The sequence below is a fragment of the Hyla sarda genome, chromosome 9 (genome assembly GCF_029499605.1).
Source record: "Hyla sarda isolate aHylSar1 chromosome 9, aHylSar1.hap1, whole genome shotgun sequence".
Lineage (NCBI taxonomy): Eukaryota > Metazoa > Chordata > Amphibia > Anura > Hylidae > Hyla > Hyla sarda.
Genome location: NC_079197.1, coordinates 68,137,797 through 68,152,861, shown reverse-complemented (window position 1 = coordinate 68,152,861; position 15,065 = coordinate 68,137,797). Strand labels below are relative to the sequence as shown.

At 42.3% G+C, this 15,065-nt stretch overlaps 1 protein-coding gene across 2 annotated transcripts in view; it reads left to right on the top strand.

Annotated features, from left to right (window-relative positions):
- Nucleotides 1-15,065, top strand: part of XKRX (XK related X-linked) — a 173,074-nt gene that overhangs the window by 97,552 nt on the left and 60,457 nt on the right. For both annotated transcript variants that reach the window (XM_056541287.1, XM_056541288.1), the window contains one exon: nt 1,587-1,849. In XM_056541287.1, the coding sequence (XP_056397262.1) occupies nt 1,587-1,849 (263 nt within the window). The remainder of the gene's footprint in view (nt 1-1,586; nt 1,850-15,065) is intronic.

Here is a 15,065-nt window from a genome sequence, read left to right as displayed (position 1 = left end):
GGTCAGGGTGCCTTTGGTGGCGCTGAAGGCCTTCCAGTCCTCTGTCTTCCGGTTTATCTGGGGTGGTAAATGGCATCTGCTTCCTATGTCGGTAATGTTTGGCTGCGTGGACATCCTACCCCGCGTATAGCCGCTGGATGGAGCTGGAGAAGCTGTGGCTGGCTCCGATTCATCCCAATACCTTCCTTTTGAGTCGCGCCCTTCCTTGCCCCCACCTAGCCCCTTGTTGGGCCCCATGTCCTTTTCCCGTTATGTTTGGGGGTACTGCTCTAGGAAGTTTCAACTGTTCTCTCGTGCATCTCCCTTGCTTTCATTTCTCTATCAGCCTGCTTTCCCACTGGGTCTAACTTCCCCTATGGTGAGGGAATGGGGGGGGGGGGGAGAGAGAGTAGAGGACTTTTCTGTTGGGCCGAACTGGTTCGAGAGATGCGATCCCTGGAATCCCTCACTGCCTCTCTTAACAATACTGTGCCTGTATTTCTCTCTGTCTGGGAACCCTGGGATAGATTTGTGGACCGGCAGCCTCCTTAGCTTTCCCCCTCCCTGTTTCCCGCCCCTCCTCCCCCCCCTTTGTTTCTTCCCCCCCCCCCCTCTTTTCTCTGTTGTACCCCGTCTTTGTTGTCCTCTGTTTCTTTGTGTCTTCTGGTGTTTAGTTATCCCGAGGTCTGGTTTTGAATGACTCTACTAATGAATCCTACTGGACTGTCCTAGAGATTTATACCATTTATATTCATGTTCTCCTTATTGCTTACCGATGTCTGGGATTGGTTTTGGATTCTTGCTGTTATTTGCATGTACTCTGTGTCCCCTTATTTCTGTATTCTAAAACTTTAATAAAAATTTACAGTTTAAAAAAATAAAAAGGTAGATTAAACATTGACAATTTTCACCGAAAATGATTTGCACTACTTTTTGTGTGTTTTTTAGATACTTTTTAGATCCTTTCTAGATACCTTTACATGAGGGATGAGACTTGTCAGGAAAAGGGAGTAGGGCTTAAATGCATCTGTGCACCATAAATAATTCTAGAATTTTGACATAAAGTAAGCCAACAAATAGGGGACCTAAACTTAGACTATACCTTTTTAAAAGTGCTGAATTGATTGAACCACTTGAGCCACTTTAATAAATCTGGCACACTGTTAAAGAAGATATCCTGCACGGGGCCCCGATTCTGCTCAAGGAAGTGCTGTTTCGCAGCCAGCAAGTCAGCTGGTGGAAACAAGCCCCCTCCATTTATCTTTATGGGAGAGGTGGAGACATAGCGTTCACATGTCTCCGTCTCTCCCATAGAGATGCATGGAGGGGGCGTGCTTCAACCAGCTGTAGCATTTGGTACGAAACATGCTCTAGCAGAGCCAGGGCCCCATACAGGAGATAGCGATCAGACATTTACTGATGGACATCTTTAAAGCTTTCTTGTGTTAAGACAGCATTACTAAATCTGCCAGAGTGAGCTTTTTTGATCTTTTTTATTGATAATTTCACTTTTCACTCTCACACATAAATCCTATAGCATGTGTATTTTGTATTATGCAAAACTATAAAAGATCTTAACAAAAATGTTAAAATATCCTATCCCCCAGATGCGTTGAAGCCCTAATAGTATACTGTCAGATGGGTCGTGAGGAAGAGCCATACGTGAGCATTTCCCGCAAAAAGCATTTACGTGGTTGGGGAGTGTCTGAAGAAGAAGAACGAGAAGTTGGACATTCATTGAGAAGACTAGCTACTCACCGTAATGCCTTTAAGCGCACGGCTGTTATTCAGGCCTTCCTTGGTTCAACGCCTCAACTTACCCTTCAACTGTACATCTGTGTGTTGCAACGATATGTCCCAGCAGCTCGAGGTGAGGTCATGTATAAGCCTTAAAGGGGTAGTCCCATCTCAACTAATGTAGTTAACGTTTTGGAGCATGTCAGGTTAAATATTTATGCAAATACATTTATTAAATGAAATCTGTCGCTTGCACTAACCTGTCTGTACCGACAGCTAGTACAGGTGACACTGATAACAGTATTTACCTTGTGCCGTTCCATGGCGGGGATCTCCTGTAATCTTCTTCTCTGTTAAGCTGCAGCTCCTTCCCTGCTTGGGGCACTGGCAGAGCTTACTGACATCGCCACTGCTGTTCTCTTGCAGCGGGACCCAGCAGGGAGCAGCAGCGGGGACGTCACTAAGCTCTGCTCATGCCTCAAGCCGGGCCGGAGCTGCAGCTTAAAGGAGATGATTACTGGAGATCCCAGCCACGGAACGGGAAAAGGTAAGTACCATTGTCATCCAGTACCGACAGGTTAGTGCAGGTGACAATTTCCTTTAAGCTATCTTTCCCCCTCTTAATATTCCTGCTCCTTTCCTCCCCTTGTTGCCCCACAGGTTTTACTATGTTAATTGAGATGGGAATACCGTTTTAATTTATGATTGCTTTATAGCAGAAATCTCCAACCCAAGACTCATTTACAATCTCCAGCATGCCTGGGAAATGAAAACAAGAGGTTCTTCTGAATAGTGTTTATTTCCCTGTGTTCCTTTTTAGGTCACTTTTGTTTAATTTTCTATATATTTTATTATTTGTACCTGGCCTGTTCCTAGATCCTGTCTCTGCCTGTTCACATTGCTTCTGTAACTGGTCATTTGTTATTCTTAAACCTTGTTTGACCTAGTTTTTGACACTTATTACAGGAGTCCTTTGCGACTGTTTAAGGCTACAAAAACAACTTGCATGATTACCAAACATTAGATTCTAAAGAAAAAAGACTATAGGGTAGATTTCTTAATCCTTGTGCAGAGGAGTAGTTACCCATAGGAGCAATAGAACAGAAGCAGCTGGAAAAATTTTAAGAGCCTACGAGAATAAACTTGTTCGAGATAGGAAAAAACTATTTAGCTAACTAAAACAGTTAATGGCGAGGTAAAAAGGGGAAAGTGTTCATACTACTTAACCCCTTAAGGACCAGGCCTATTTTCACTGTTGGACCAGAGCGTTTTTTTGCACATCTGACCACTGTCACTTTAAGCATTAATAACTCTGGGATGCTTTTACCTTTCATTCTAATTCCAAGACTGTCTTTTCGTGACATATTCTACTTTATGTTAGTGGTAAAATGTTGTCGATACTTGCATCATTTCTTGGTGAAAAATTCCATGAAAAATTTGATGAAAAAATTTAAAATTTTGCATTTTTCTAACTTTGAAGCTCTCTGCTTGTAAGGAAAATAGACATTCCAAATAAATTATATTTTGATTCACAAATACAATATGTCTACTTTATGTTTGCATCATAAAGTTGACATGTTTTTACTTTTGGAAGACACCAGAGGGCTTCAAAGTTCAGCAGCAATTTTCCAATTTTTCACTAAATTTTCAAAATCAGAATTTTTCACGGACCAGTTCAGGTTTGAAGTGGATTTGAAGGGCCTTCCTATTAGAAATACCCCACAAATGACCCAATTATAAAAACTGCACCCCTCAAAGTATTCAGTAAGTGTATTAACCCTTTAGGTGTTTCACAGGAATAACAGCAAAATAAAGGAGAACATTCAAATTCTTCATTTTATACACTCGCATGTTCTTGTAGACCCAGTTTTTGAATTTTTACAAGAGGTAAAAGGAGACAAATCCTCTCAAAATTTGTAACCCAATTTCTCTCGAGTAAGGAAATTCCTCATATGCGTATGTCAAGTGTTCGGCGGGTGCAGTAGAGGGCTCAGAGTGGGAAGGAGCAACAATGGGATTTTGGAGAGTGAGTTTTTCTGAAATGGTTTTTGGGGGGCATGTCACATTTAGGAAGCCCCTCATGGTGCCAGAACAGCAGAAAAAAAAACACATGGCATACCATTTTGGAAACTACACCCCTCAAGGCACATAACAAGGAGTCCAGTGAGCCTTAACACCCCACAGGTGTTTGATGTGTTTGATGACTTTTTGTTAAAGTCGGATGTGTAAATGAAAAAGAAAATGTTTTCACTAAAGTGCAGTTTTTTCCCCCAAATGTACCATTTTTATAAAGGGTAATGGGAGAAAATGCCCTCCAAAATTTGTAACCTCATCTCTTCTGAGTATGGAAACATCCCATGTTAGGAAGTAAAATGCTCTGCGGGCGAACTACAATGCTCAGAAGAGAAGGAGTCACATTTGGCTTTTTGAAAGCAAATTTTGCTGAAATGGTTTTTGGGAGGCATGTCGCATTTAGGAAGCCCCTATGGTGCCAGAACAGCAAAAAAAAACAACACATGGCATACTATTTTGGAAACTACACCCCTCAAGGAGCGTAACAAGGGGTACAGTGAGCCTTAACGCTTCACAGGTATTTCACGACTTTTTGTTAAAGTTGAATGTATAAATGAAGAAAAAAACTTGTTTTCACTAAAATGCAGTTTTTTCCCCAAATTTTACATTTTTACAAGGGGTAATGGGAGAAAATTACCCCCAAAATGTGTAACCCCATTTCTTCTGAGTATGGAAATACCCCATGTGTGGACGTCAAGTGCTCTGCTGTCGCACTACAATGCTCAGAAGAGGAGGAGCACCATTGAGCTTTTGGAAAGGGAATTTGTTTGTAATGGAATTCGAGGGCCAAGTGAGCCCCCGTGGTGCCAGAACAGTGCCCCCCCCCAACATGTGACCCCATTTTGGAAACTACACCCCTCACAGAATTTAATAAGGGGTGCAGTGAGTATTTACACTCCACTGGTGTTTGACAGATCTTTGGAACAGTGGACTGAGCAAATGCAAAATTACATTTTTCATTTTCACGGACCACTGTTCCAGAAAACTGTCAGACACCTGTGGGCCGTAAATTCTCACTGTACCCCTTATAACATTACGTGAGGGGTGTAGTTTCCAAAAGAGGGGTCACATGTGGGAGGGGTCCATTGTTCTGGCACTATGGGGGCTTTGTAAACACACATGGCCTTTAATTCCGGACAAATTTTCTCTTCAAAATCCCAATGGCGCTCTTTCTCTTCTGAGCATTGTAGTTCGCCCGCAGAGCACTTTACATCCACATATGGGGTATGTTCTTACTCAGAAGAAATGGGGTTACAAATTTGTGGGGCTTTTTATTCCTATTTTCCCTTGTGAAAATGAAAAATTTAGGGTAACACCAGCATTTTAGTGACGTTTTTTTATTTATTTTTTTATTTTCCCATCCAACTTTAATGAAAATTCGTCAAACACCTGTTGAGTGTTAAGGCTCACTATACACCTTGTTACATTCTGTGAGGGGTGTAGTTTCCAAAATGGGGTCACATGTGGGTATTTATTTTTTTGCGTTTATGTCAGAACCGCTGTAAAATCAGCCACCCCTGTGCAAATCACCAATTTAGGCCTCAAATGTACATAGTGCACTCTCACTCCTAAGCCTTATTATGCGCCCGCAGAGCATTTTACGCCCACATATGGGGTATTTCAGTTCTGACCATTGGCAGGGGATAGGAGGAGATCGCAGCACTGCGACCTAGCTCCTATCCCTCAGGATGATCAGGGCTGTCCCTGACCTCTCCGATCAGCCCGGAATAGCAGAATATCGCGTGCCTGAATTGACATGTGATTTTCTGCGATCGCCAACATGGGGGTGGTTACAGGAACTGTCCAGAGCAGGATAGGTTTGCTATGGGGATTTGCTCCTGCTCTGGACAGTTCCTGACATGGACAGAGGTGTCAGCAGAGAGCACTGTGGTCAGAAAGAAAAGAGATTCAAAACGAAAAGAACTTACTGTTGGGCATACAGCAGCTGATAAATGCTGGAAGGATAAAGATTTTTAAATAATACCCTTTTAACTAGTAAAATTGCAACAGAGAGAACAGTTGCCATAGAAAGTAAAAAGAGACCAAAAATTTTCTTCACCTACATTAATAATAAGAAACTTAAAACTGAAAATGTTGGCCCCTTAAGAAATAATTTAGATGTAATGGTTGAGGAGGAGGCGGAAAAAGCCAATCCACTGAATGCCTTTTTCTCTACTGTATTACACAGGAAAATTTAATGTCAGATAAAAGGGGAGGGAGAACGTAAATTCTCCTGCAAGTCTCGCCTGCTTAACTCAACACGAAGTGCGGTGCTGCCTTAGTAACATAAAAACACACATATCACTGTGCCCGGATGGCATCCATCCCAGGGTTTTGCAGGAATTAAGGAAATAATATATAACAGGTTATGGATACCAGATATTACAGGTTATGGATACATTGATCCAGGGATTTATTCTGATTGCCATATTGGAGTCAGAAAGAAATTCTTTCTCTGTCATAGGGCAATCAGCCTCGTGGTGTTTTTTTGCCTTTCTCTTGATCAAACAGTAGTTTTTTTTTTTTTTACTGCAAAATCTAATGGATATGGACAGCTCAACAACAAAAATTGTATGAGGTTAACTGGGCACACCTGTACCTGCAGGTGTGAAAAAGACTAAAAGAAAACAATAGGATCCCAGTCCTCAAATACACAATGGATACTTGGCAGGATATAATAAGAGGTATTTAAAGGGTATCTCCCTCCATCCATTTTTTTTCTGTCCCTGCCTATTGCCCATCTATCCCTAACCCCCTCTCTGCCTTTACATTTTTTTTTTTTTTACTATATTAAAATGGCTTTTTGTCTGCCTAGCAGTGTGCTCACTACTAGGCAGACTTCCCCAGCAGGCGTGACATCACTGATGCCTGCTGGGGCCGACACTTCCGCCCTTAGTTCACTATACAGGGTGCCTCCAGCTGTTTCATCACTACAACTCCCAGCTTGCCCTGACATCTACTGGCTGTCAGGGCATTCTGGGAGTTGTAGTGGTGAAACAGCTGGAGGCACCCTGTGGTGAAAACAATAACTTTGTTAGCACAGCAGTGCTACTCCACTCCCGGAGCAGCGGCGGCGCTCTCCCGAACCCTGCTCCCTCCCCCTCCCACCATGCCTCTAGTGCTGAGCGCTCCTGCTGAGCAGCGGCGGCGCTCTCCCGAACCCCGCTCCCCCCCACCATGCCTCTAGTGCTGAGCCCTCCTGCTGAGCAGCGGCGCTCCCCCGAACCCCGCTTCCCCCACCCCATTCCTCTAGTGCAGATTTACCCATCCGGAAGCTCAGCGCAGCAATGAGTGCAGGCCCTGCCTCCGGACAGGGTAAGGGGGCGGGGCCACGTGCGAGGCCAGTGGAGATCTTTAAAAATCTATTAGATTTTTTAATAGAAGTTATTTACAAATCTGTTTAACTTTCTGGAATCAGTTCATTTAAAAAAAAGTTTTCCACTGGAGTAACTCTTAAACATCTTAAGGACCAAGGACGTACCGGTACGTCCTGAGTCCACTCTTGTTCTATAACGCAGGGCCACGGTGCTATTAACCCTTTAGACGCGGCATTCAAAGTTGATGATCGCAGTGTCTAAAGTGAAACTAAACTACCCCCGGCTAGCTCGGCGGGCTGTTCGGGACCATCGCGGCATCCTAAACAGCCCCTTACCTCGCCGCATGCGGAAATGTCCGAATTATAAAAATATATTGTTAAACAGCATGGTCAATGGCGTACGCGCAAAAAAATTCCAATGTCCGAAATTGTGTATTTTTGGTCACTTTTTATATCATGAAAAAGTTCATAAAAAGCGATCAAAAAGTCCAATCAATACAAAAATGGTACCGCTAAAAAATTTAGATCACGGCGCAAAAAATGAGCGCTCACATTGCCCCATACGCAGAAAAATGTAAGTTATAGGGGTCAGAATATGACAATGTTAAACTTATAAATTTTCCTACACAATACAGGAATATGGGTGCACTACTGTGGTAGATGTATACAATGACATTGGCTATCCCTCAACACTGATGTTAAAATTGAGACATTCGCCAGTGTATCCTTATATGAAGGACACACCAGAGCCCGCACACCAACGCCAAGGTTTCTCAAGATGGTGCACCAAAATTAATGCGCCTTGAATACCTTCAAGGCAGCATTAAGGTAGCACCTGTGAGGCCAGGCACCCATATTAGCCAACTCAGATGGGGCTTGCAGCTTGCCTCCCTCCTCCCATTGCATGTGTGCTCAGTCACGCTGGAGGGTATCTGGGAGGAAGTTGTGAGTCGACCGAATGCTGCCGTAATTGCCCACTGGCCCCTGTTTTGCTTATCAAGCACAGGTAGGATTAGCGTTAGGTCTCGCACCATCTTGAGAAACCTTGGCGTTGGTGTGCGGGCTCTGGTGTGTCCTTCATATAAGGATACACTGGCGAATGTCTCAATTTTAACATCAGTGTTGAGGGATAGCCAATGTCATTGTATACATCTACCACAGTAGTGCACCCATATTCCTGTACTGTATTCTAATTGTTACACATCCACACCGTTTATCTGGTGTAGGATTCTATTGTGGCACTTGTAGTCCGCTGCAGGCATCCTCCATTGTATGCACATTTATGCTGGGGATCGCCCTTAGCAACGGACTACAAGGGCAGGATCTGCTCCCCCAGTATAAATGCACAACCGCATTTGGGGTTGAGCACCTCCAGCCATTTGAGACCACGTTTTTTGTTGTTTGTTATAAATTTTCCTGCATGTAGTTTATGATTATATTCAGAAGTACGACAAAATCAAACCTATATAAGTAGGGTATAATTTTAATCGTATGGACTTACAGAATAAAGAGAAGGTGTATGTTTTTAACGAAAAATGTACTGCGTAGAAACTGATGCCCCCAAAATTTACAAAATGGTGTTTTTTCTTCAATTTTGTAGCGCAATGATTTTTTCTTTCCGTTTTGTCGTAGATTTTTGGGTAAAATGACTGTCATTGCAAAGCAGAATTTGTGGTGCAAAAAATAAACCATCATATGGATTTTTAGGTGCAAATTTTTAAGTTATGATTTTTTTAAGGTAGGAAGGAAAAATGAAAGTGCAAAAACAGAAAAACCCCTGGTCCTTAAGGGGTTAACGTAATATTTGGTTGCACACCCTTTGAAAAAAATTACTGAAATCAGTCTCTTCCTATAACCATCAATAAGCTTCTTGCACCACTCAGCCGAAGGTAGGACCACTCTAACTTTGCAAACTGCTCCAGGTCTTGGAAGGGCGCCTTTTCCCAACAGCAATTATAAGATCTCTCCACAGGTGTTCAATGAGATTTAGATCTGGACTCATTGCTGGCCACTTCAGAACTTTCCAGCGCTTTATTGCCATCCATTCCTGGGTGCTTTTTGACGTATGTTTGGGGTCATTGTCCTGCTGGAAGACCCAAGATCTCAGACTCAAATCCAGGCTTCTGACACTGGGCTGTACAGTGCGACCCAAAATCCGTTGGTAATCACCCAGTGCCAGAGGCAGCAAAACTACCCCAAAACATCATTGAACCTCCACCATATTTCACTGTAGGTTCTGTGTTCTTTTTTATTTTTTTATTTTTTTGTAGGCCTCATTCCATTTTCAGTAAACAGTAGAATTATGTGCTTTACCAAAAAGCTTTATCTTGGTCTCATCTGTCCACAAGACATTTTCCCAGAAGGATTTTGCCAAAATGCAGTCTTGCTTTTATATGTCAGTGTCAGCATTGGGGTCCTCCTTGGACTCTTGCCATAGCGTTTTGTTTCATTTAAATGTCGACAGATGAAACTGATACTCCCTGAGCCTGCATGACAGCTTGAATATCTTTTGGAACTTGTTTGGGGCTGCTTAGTCACCATCTGGACTATCCTAAGTTTACACCTTTAATCAATTTTTCTCTTCCATCTACGCCCTGAGAGATTAGCTACAGTGTCATGGGTTGCAAACTTCTTGATAATGTTGCACACTGTGGACAAAGGCAAATCTAGATCTCTGGAGATAGACTTGTACCCTTGAGATTGTTGTTATTTTCCCACAATTTTGGTTCTCAAGTCTTCAGACAGTTCTCTTCTCCTCTTTCTGTTGCCCATGCTTAGTGTGGCACACACAGACACACAATGCAAAGACTAAGTGAACTGCTCTCCTTTTTATCTGCTTTCAGGTGTTCCTTTTATATTGCCCACACCTGTTACTTACCCCGAGTGAGTTTAGAGGAGCATCACATGCTTGAAACAATCTTATTTTTCTACAATTTTGAAAGGGTGCCAATAGTTTTGTCCTATTCTCAATTGCTCCAAGGTACAAAGACCGGAGCACTAAGGTCCCATAAGGGACTGACTACCTAAAACTAAAATGTTATTGTTAGTAAAATTAAGACCTGGTGATTAGTGCTATTTTAACAGCACTAATCACCAGGTCTTAATTTTACTAACAATAACAATAACATTTTAGTTTTAGGTAGTCAGTCCCTTATGGGACCTTAGTGCTCCGGTCTTTTTACCTTGGAGCAATTGTGAATTGGATATAATTTGGTCCCATACTTACCAGGGTATTCTTGTGTTTAGTTCATTACAGGATTCAATTCTCGGAATAGCTACGCACAGGATATGTGCACCACAGTATGGCGGGCTTCCTTAACAAAAAGTGAATCTCGAGGGTTTAGCGCCAGAAGCCATACATGTTTTCTCGACTGAAAACCTACCTCTAAATCAAGTGGACATCCAGTTAGCCTTCAAAAATCAGATTAAATCATACAAGCAATACATTAGATCTTGGTGGGAGGTCACGAGGCTAGGGACATATTTTGCAACAAAGAATAGTGTATAGGGGACTTAGGATCCTCATTATTCCAAACTCACATAGAGAAGACAGTAATTTCATCCAAGAGTGGGAACAAGTACTAACGGAGAATTCCTTACAGATCATTGAGTATCTAGTGGGATACGAGAGGCAATACCTGGTGTCAATCAATATCCAACTAGAGAGACAACTCCAAGATATATAGTAATTTGCGGGTCATCCAGAATATACGATCGTGGAAAGTAAACAACTGAAACATATTCATCAGTTCAAAAATGAGATCAGGGAGAAAAAACACTGCAAATATATACAAGACGTGACCGATTTTTCAACCGGCCAAGTGTATACATACAGTGGGGATCAAAAGTTTGGGCACCCCAGGTAAAAATTAGTATTAATGTGCATAAAGAAGGAAAGATGGAAAAATCTCCAAAAGGCATCAAATTACAGATTAGACATTCTTATAATATATGTCAACAAAAGTTAGATTTTATTTCCATCATTTACACTTTCAATATAACAGAAAACAAAAAAATTGTGTCTGCAAAAGTTTGGGCACCCTGCAGAGTTAATATCTTGTACTTCCCCTTTTGGAAAGTATCACAGCTTGTAAACGCTTTTTGTAGCCAGCCAAGAGTCTTTCAATTCTTGTTTGAGGTATCTTGGCCCATTCTTCCTTACAAAAGTCTTCCAGTTCTTTGAGATTTCTGGGGTGTCTGTCATGCACTGCTCTTTTAAGGTCTATCCATAGATTTTGAATTATGTTGAGGTCAGGAGATTGTGAAGTCCATGGCAAAACCTTCAGTTTATGCCTTTTGATGTAATCCCCCGTGGATTTCGAGGTGTGTTTAGTATCATTATCCATTTTTAGATGCCATCCTCTCTTTAACTTCAGCTTTTTCACAGATGGCATCAAGTTAGCATCCAAAATTTGCTGACATTTTATTGAATCCATTTTTCCTTCTACTCGTGAGATGTTCCCTGTGCCACTGGCTGCAATACAACCCCAAAGCATGATTGATCCACCCCCATGCTTAACAGCTGGATAGAGGTTCTTTTCATTAAATTCTGTTCCCCTTCTTCTCCAAACGTACCTTTGCTCATTCCGGCCAAAAAGTTCAATTTTAACCTAATCTGTCCACAGAACTTGTTTCCAAAATGCATCAGGCTTGTCTATATGTTCATTTGCAAAGTTCAAACGCTGATTTTTGTGGTGAGGACGTAGAAGAGGTTTTCTTCTGATGACCCTTCCATGAAGACCATATTTGTACAAGTATCTCTTTAAAGTGCAATAGTGTACCGCAGCTCCAGTGTCTGCCCGATCTTTCTGGAGGGATTGTGCAGTCAAACGTGTATTTTTAATTTTTTTTTCTCACAATCCTGCAAGCTGTTCTGTCTCTATTTTTCTTGGTCTTCCAGTTCTTGCTTTAACTTTCACTGTTCCTGATGACTGCCATTTCTTAATTACATTCCAAACAGAGGATATTGACAGCTGAAAACATTTTGCGATCTTCTTATAGCCTTCTCCAGCTTTGTGAGCGTCAACTATTTTCAGTTTCAGATTTCTAGACAACTGCTTAGAAGAACCCATGGTGCTGATTGTTGGGGCAAGGTCAGATGAGTTTAGGCATTTAAAACCTTTGAGATTGACATCACCTGGTCTTCCCAGATGATGATTGAGAACAATCCACGACACTGGCAGGTCTCAGCTTTGCAAAGGGGGCAGTGCATGCTATAAATCCTGCAGGATGCCCAAACTTTTGCAGACACCATTTTTTTTCCTGTTATTTTGAAAGTGTGAGTAATGGAAATAAAATCTAACTTTTGTTGACATATTATAAGAATGTCTAATCTGTAATTTGATGCCTTTTGGAGATTTTTAAAATTTTTCCTTGGCTTTTTTATGCACATTAATACAAATTTTTACCTGGGGTTCCCAAACTTTTGATCGCTACTGTACAGGGGCCAACCAAGCGAGAACACACAGGCAAGTTTCAAACCACTTGAAATAGAAATATCAGAGTCTGATACATCATGTACAGAAGGAGGAGCATCTGATACTAACAATCAATGTCCCTCATACAAGAGAAAAAATAAAATGTATAGACCCCACCAACAACAAGCCAAGCGAGCTCCCCTTTTACCCGAGAGGAGCCATGCAGGTCTATGGACAACAATCATGTCAAAACATCAGGAGTCCAACTCCACAATGATACTCTGGTGGTATGTCATCTGCCTCTCAATTTACTCCATCTCAACCCAATGTCATGACAAATATCCCACAAAACAATGAGACAAAATATGGGTCAGACTACCTTACAAGTCCCACCAGGCAATACACTATCTCATGCCTCAAGCTACAATATGACAACAGGGTCAGCCCCCATACCACCTCAGGGACTCAATGCCAACACCCAGTTTTTTAGGACCAAGACTTCCTCCCCTTCCTGGTCTGACTTGAATGAAAGAAATATGTTCCCCACGAATATATACACAGATGGAAAATGTGGAAGTGTCATCACATTCTTTGGGTAATTATGTGGAAGATACATCTGGTGTCTCCCAAGAAACTAATAATGAAGACCAAATGCAGATTTTCAATTTATCCGCAATTATCTTAAATGAAGGTGAACGATCATTATTTAGTAAGGGTTTATCCTTTTACTCCGGTCCCAAAATTTGATGGCTTTAACTGGATTAAGGATAATAATTTATTCCCGAGAAAACTGGTGCTATACAAATGACACCAACAGCTACAGCAGTGCAGTGCTACAATGCAGCTACAGCATGAAGAAAGGGCCAGACATGCGCTTCACGAGTTAATGTTAGCGTGTGAAGGAGGAGAAATAGCATTTGAAGCACCATTCACAGGCTTTAAACCCAAGTCTCAGATGACACCCCCATTCTCCCAATACAACAATATAGAGACATTTGTCCAACATGTCATTTCAGAAATTGAAAAAACTAAATCGGATAGTCATCTGATTAATTCAAACTTGTCTGTAGAGGAGCAAGGAGCCTTGGAGACATTGAGGTCTGACTGGTCAATCATCATTAAGCCATCAGACAAAGGTGGCAATGTATAAACAATCAATGTGTGCAGCTCACAGTCAGGGATCCGAAGTAACCAAGTATGTGGTTAAAGGGCCGATCCCCACTGACCAAAAATATGGGGTATATAGTAAAAAATATTATTAACCACACCTCTAGGATCTCACCATACCAGATGGTACACTGATATTAAAGGGGTACTTCAGTGGAAAACTTTTTTTTTTAAATTAACTGGTGCCAGAAAGTTTAACAGACTTGTCAATTACTTCTATTAAAAAATCTTAATCCTTTCAGTACTTAGTAGCTGCTGAATACTACAGAGGAAATACTTTTCTTTTTGAAACACAGTGCTCTTTGCTGACATCACGAGCACAGTGCTCTCTGCTGACATCTCTGTCCATTTTAGGAACTAAAATGAAACCAACTAAAACACTGCTATTAATTATTAAAGCGCTATTTCTGATTGTTATCTGTTAGTTCGGCAATTTTAATAGTCCGGCAATTTTGGTAATCCGGCATATGATGTTAAATAAAAAAATAGTTGTTAAGATAAATGTTAAATAGTCTCTGTGAAATAGTCTCTGAGATTATCCACCTAGAACAGTTTGTTGTATTATCTCACCAATCCTCCGGCTGCTAGTCTTGTGCTGCGACGGACCAAATGTAAAGTCCTGCGGCTGTTGTAATAGTGCGGGCACCGGAGTCGCTAGTGTGGACAGTTGTGTATACTGTGTGGGACGGTTAATCACAAGGCTTAACCTCTTCAGGACGCAGGGCGTATCCATACGCCCGTGGGAAATCTGGTCCGCACCGCTAGCCTGTGGGGACCGGAGCCGGATGCCTGCTGAAATCGTTCAGCAGGCATCGCGGCATATCGCCCAGGGGGGTCATTATGCCCCCCCATGTCGGCGATGGCCGCAGATCGCTGGACAATTCAGTCCAGCGATCTGCGGCGATTCCGGGTCAATCGGGTCTCCAGTGACCCGGTGACCCAGAATTACAGGCTGTTCGGGGCCGTCTCTGACTTAATTTGACCCCTTCCTCAGTAGACAAAATTATGTGGAGGATAACTAAAGTCCTGCTTAACCTGTCGGGGACGATGAGCGTATGCATACGCCCTTGCGTCCTGATACTTAAGTACGAAGGGCGTATGTATACGCCCGTGGGAATTTCGGTCCCCGGACCGGGGTGACTGCTGATATCGATCAGCAGGCACCCCGCGCAAATGCCCAGGGGGGTCATCAGACCCCCCCCATTTTGGTGATCGACGCAAATCGCAAGTGAATTCACACTTGCTATTTGCGCCGATTTCAGGTCATTACCGGTCTATGGTGACCCGGAATATAAAGGGGATCGCGGTTGTCTAAGACTCCTACAATCCCCCTGAAGGGATAGGAGTGTGGTGGCAGGGGTGCCACCCCTCCTATC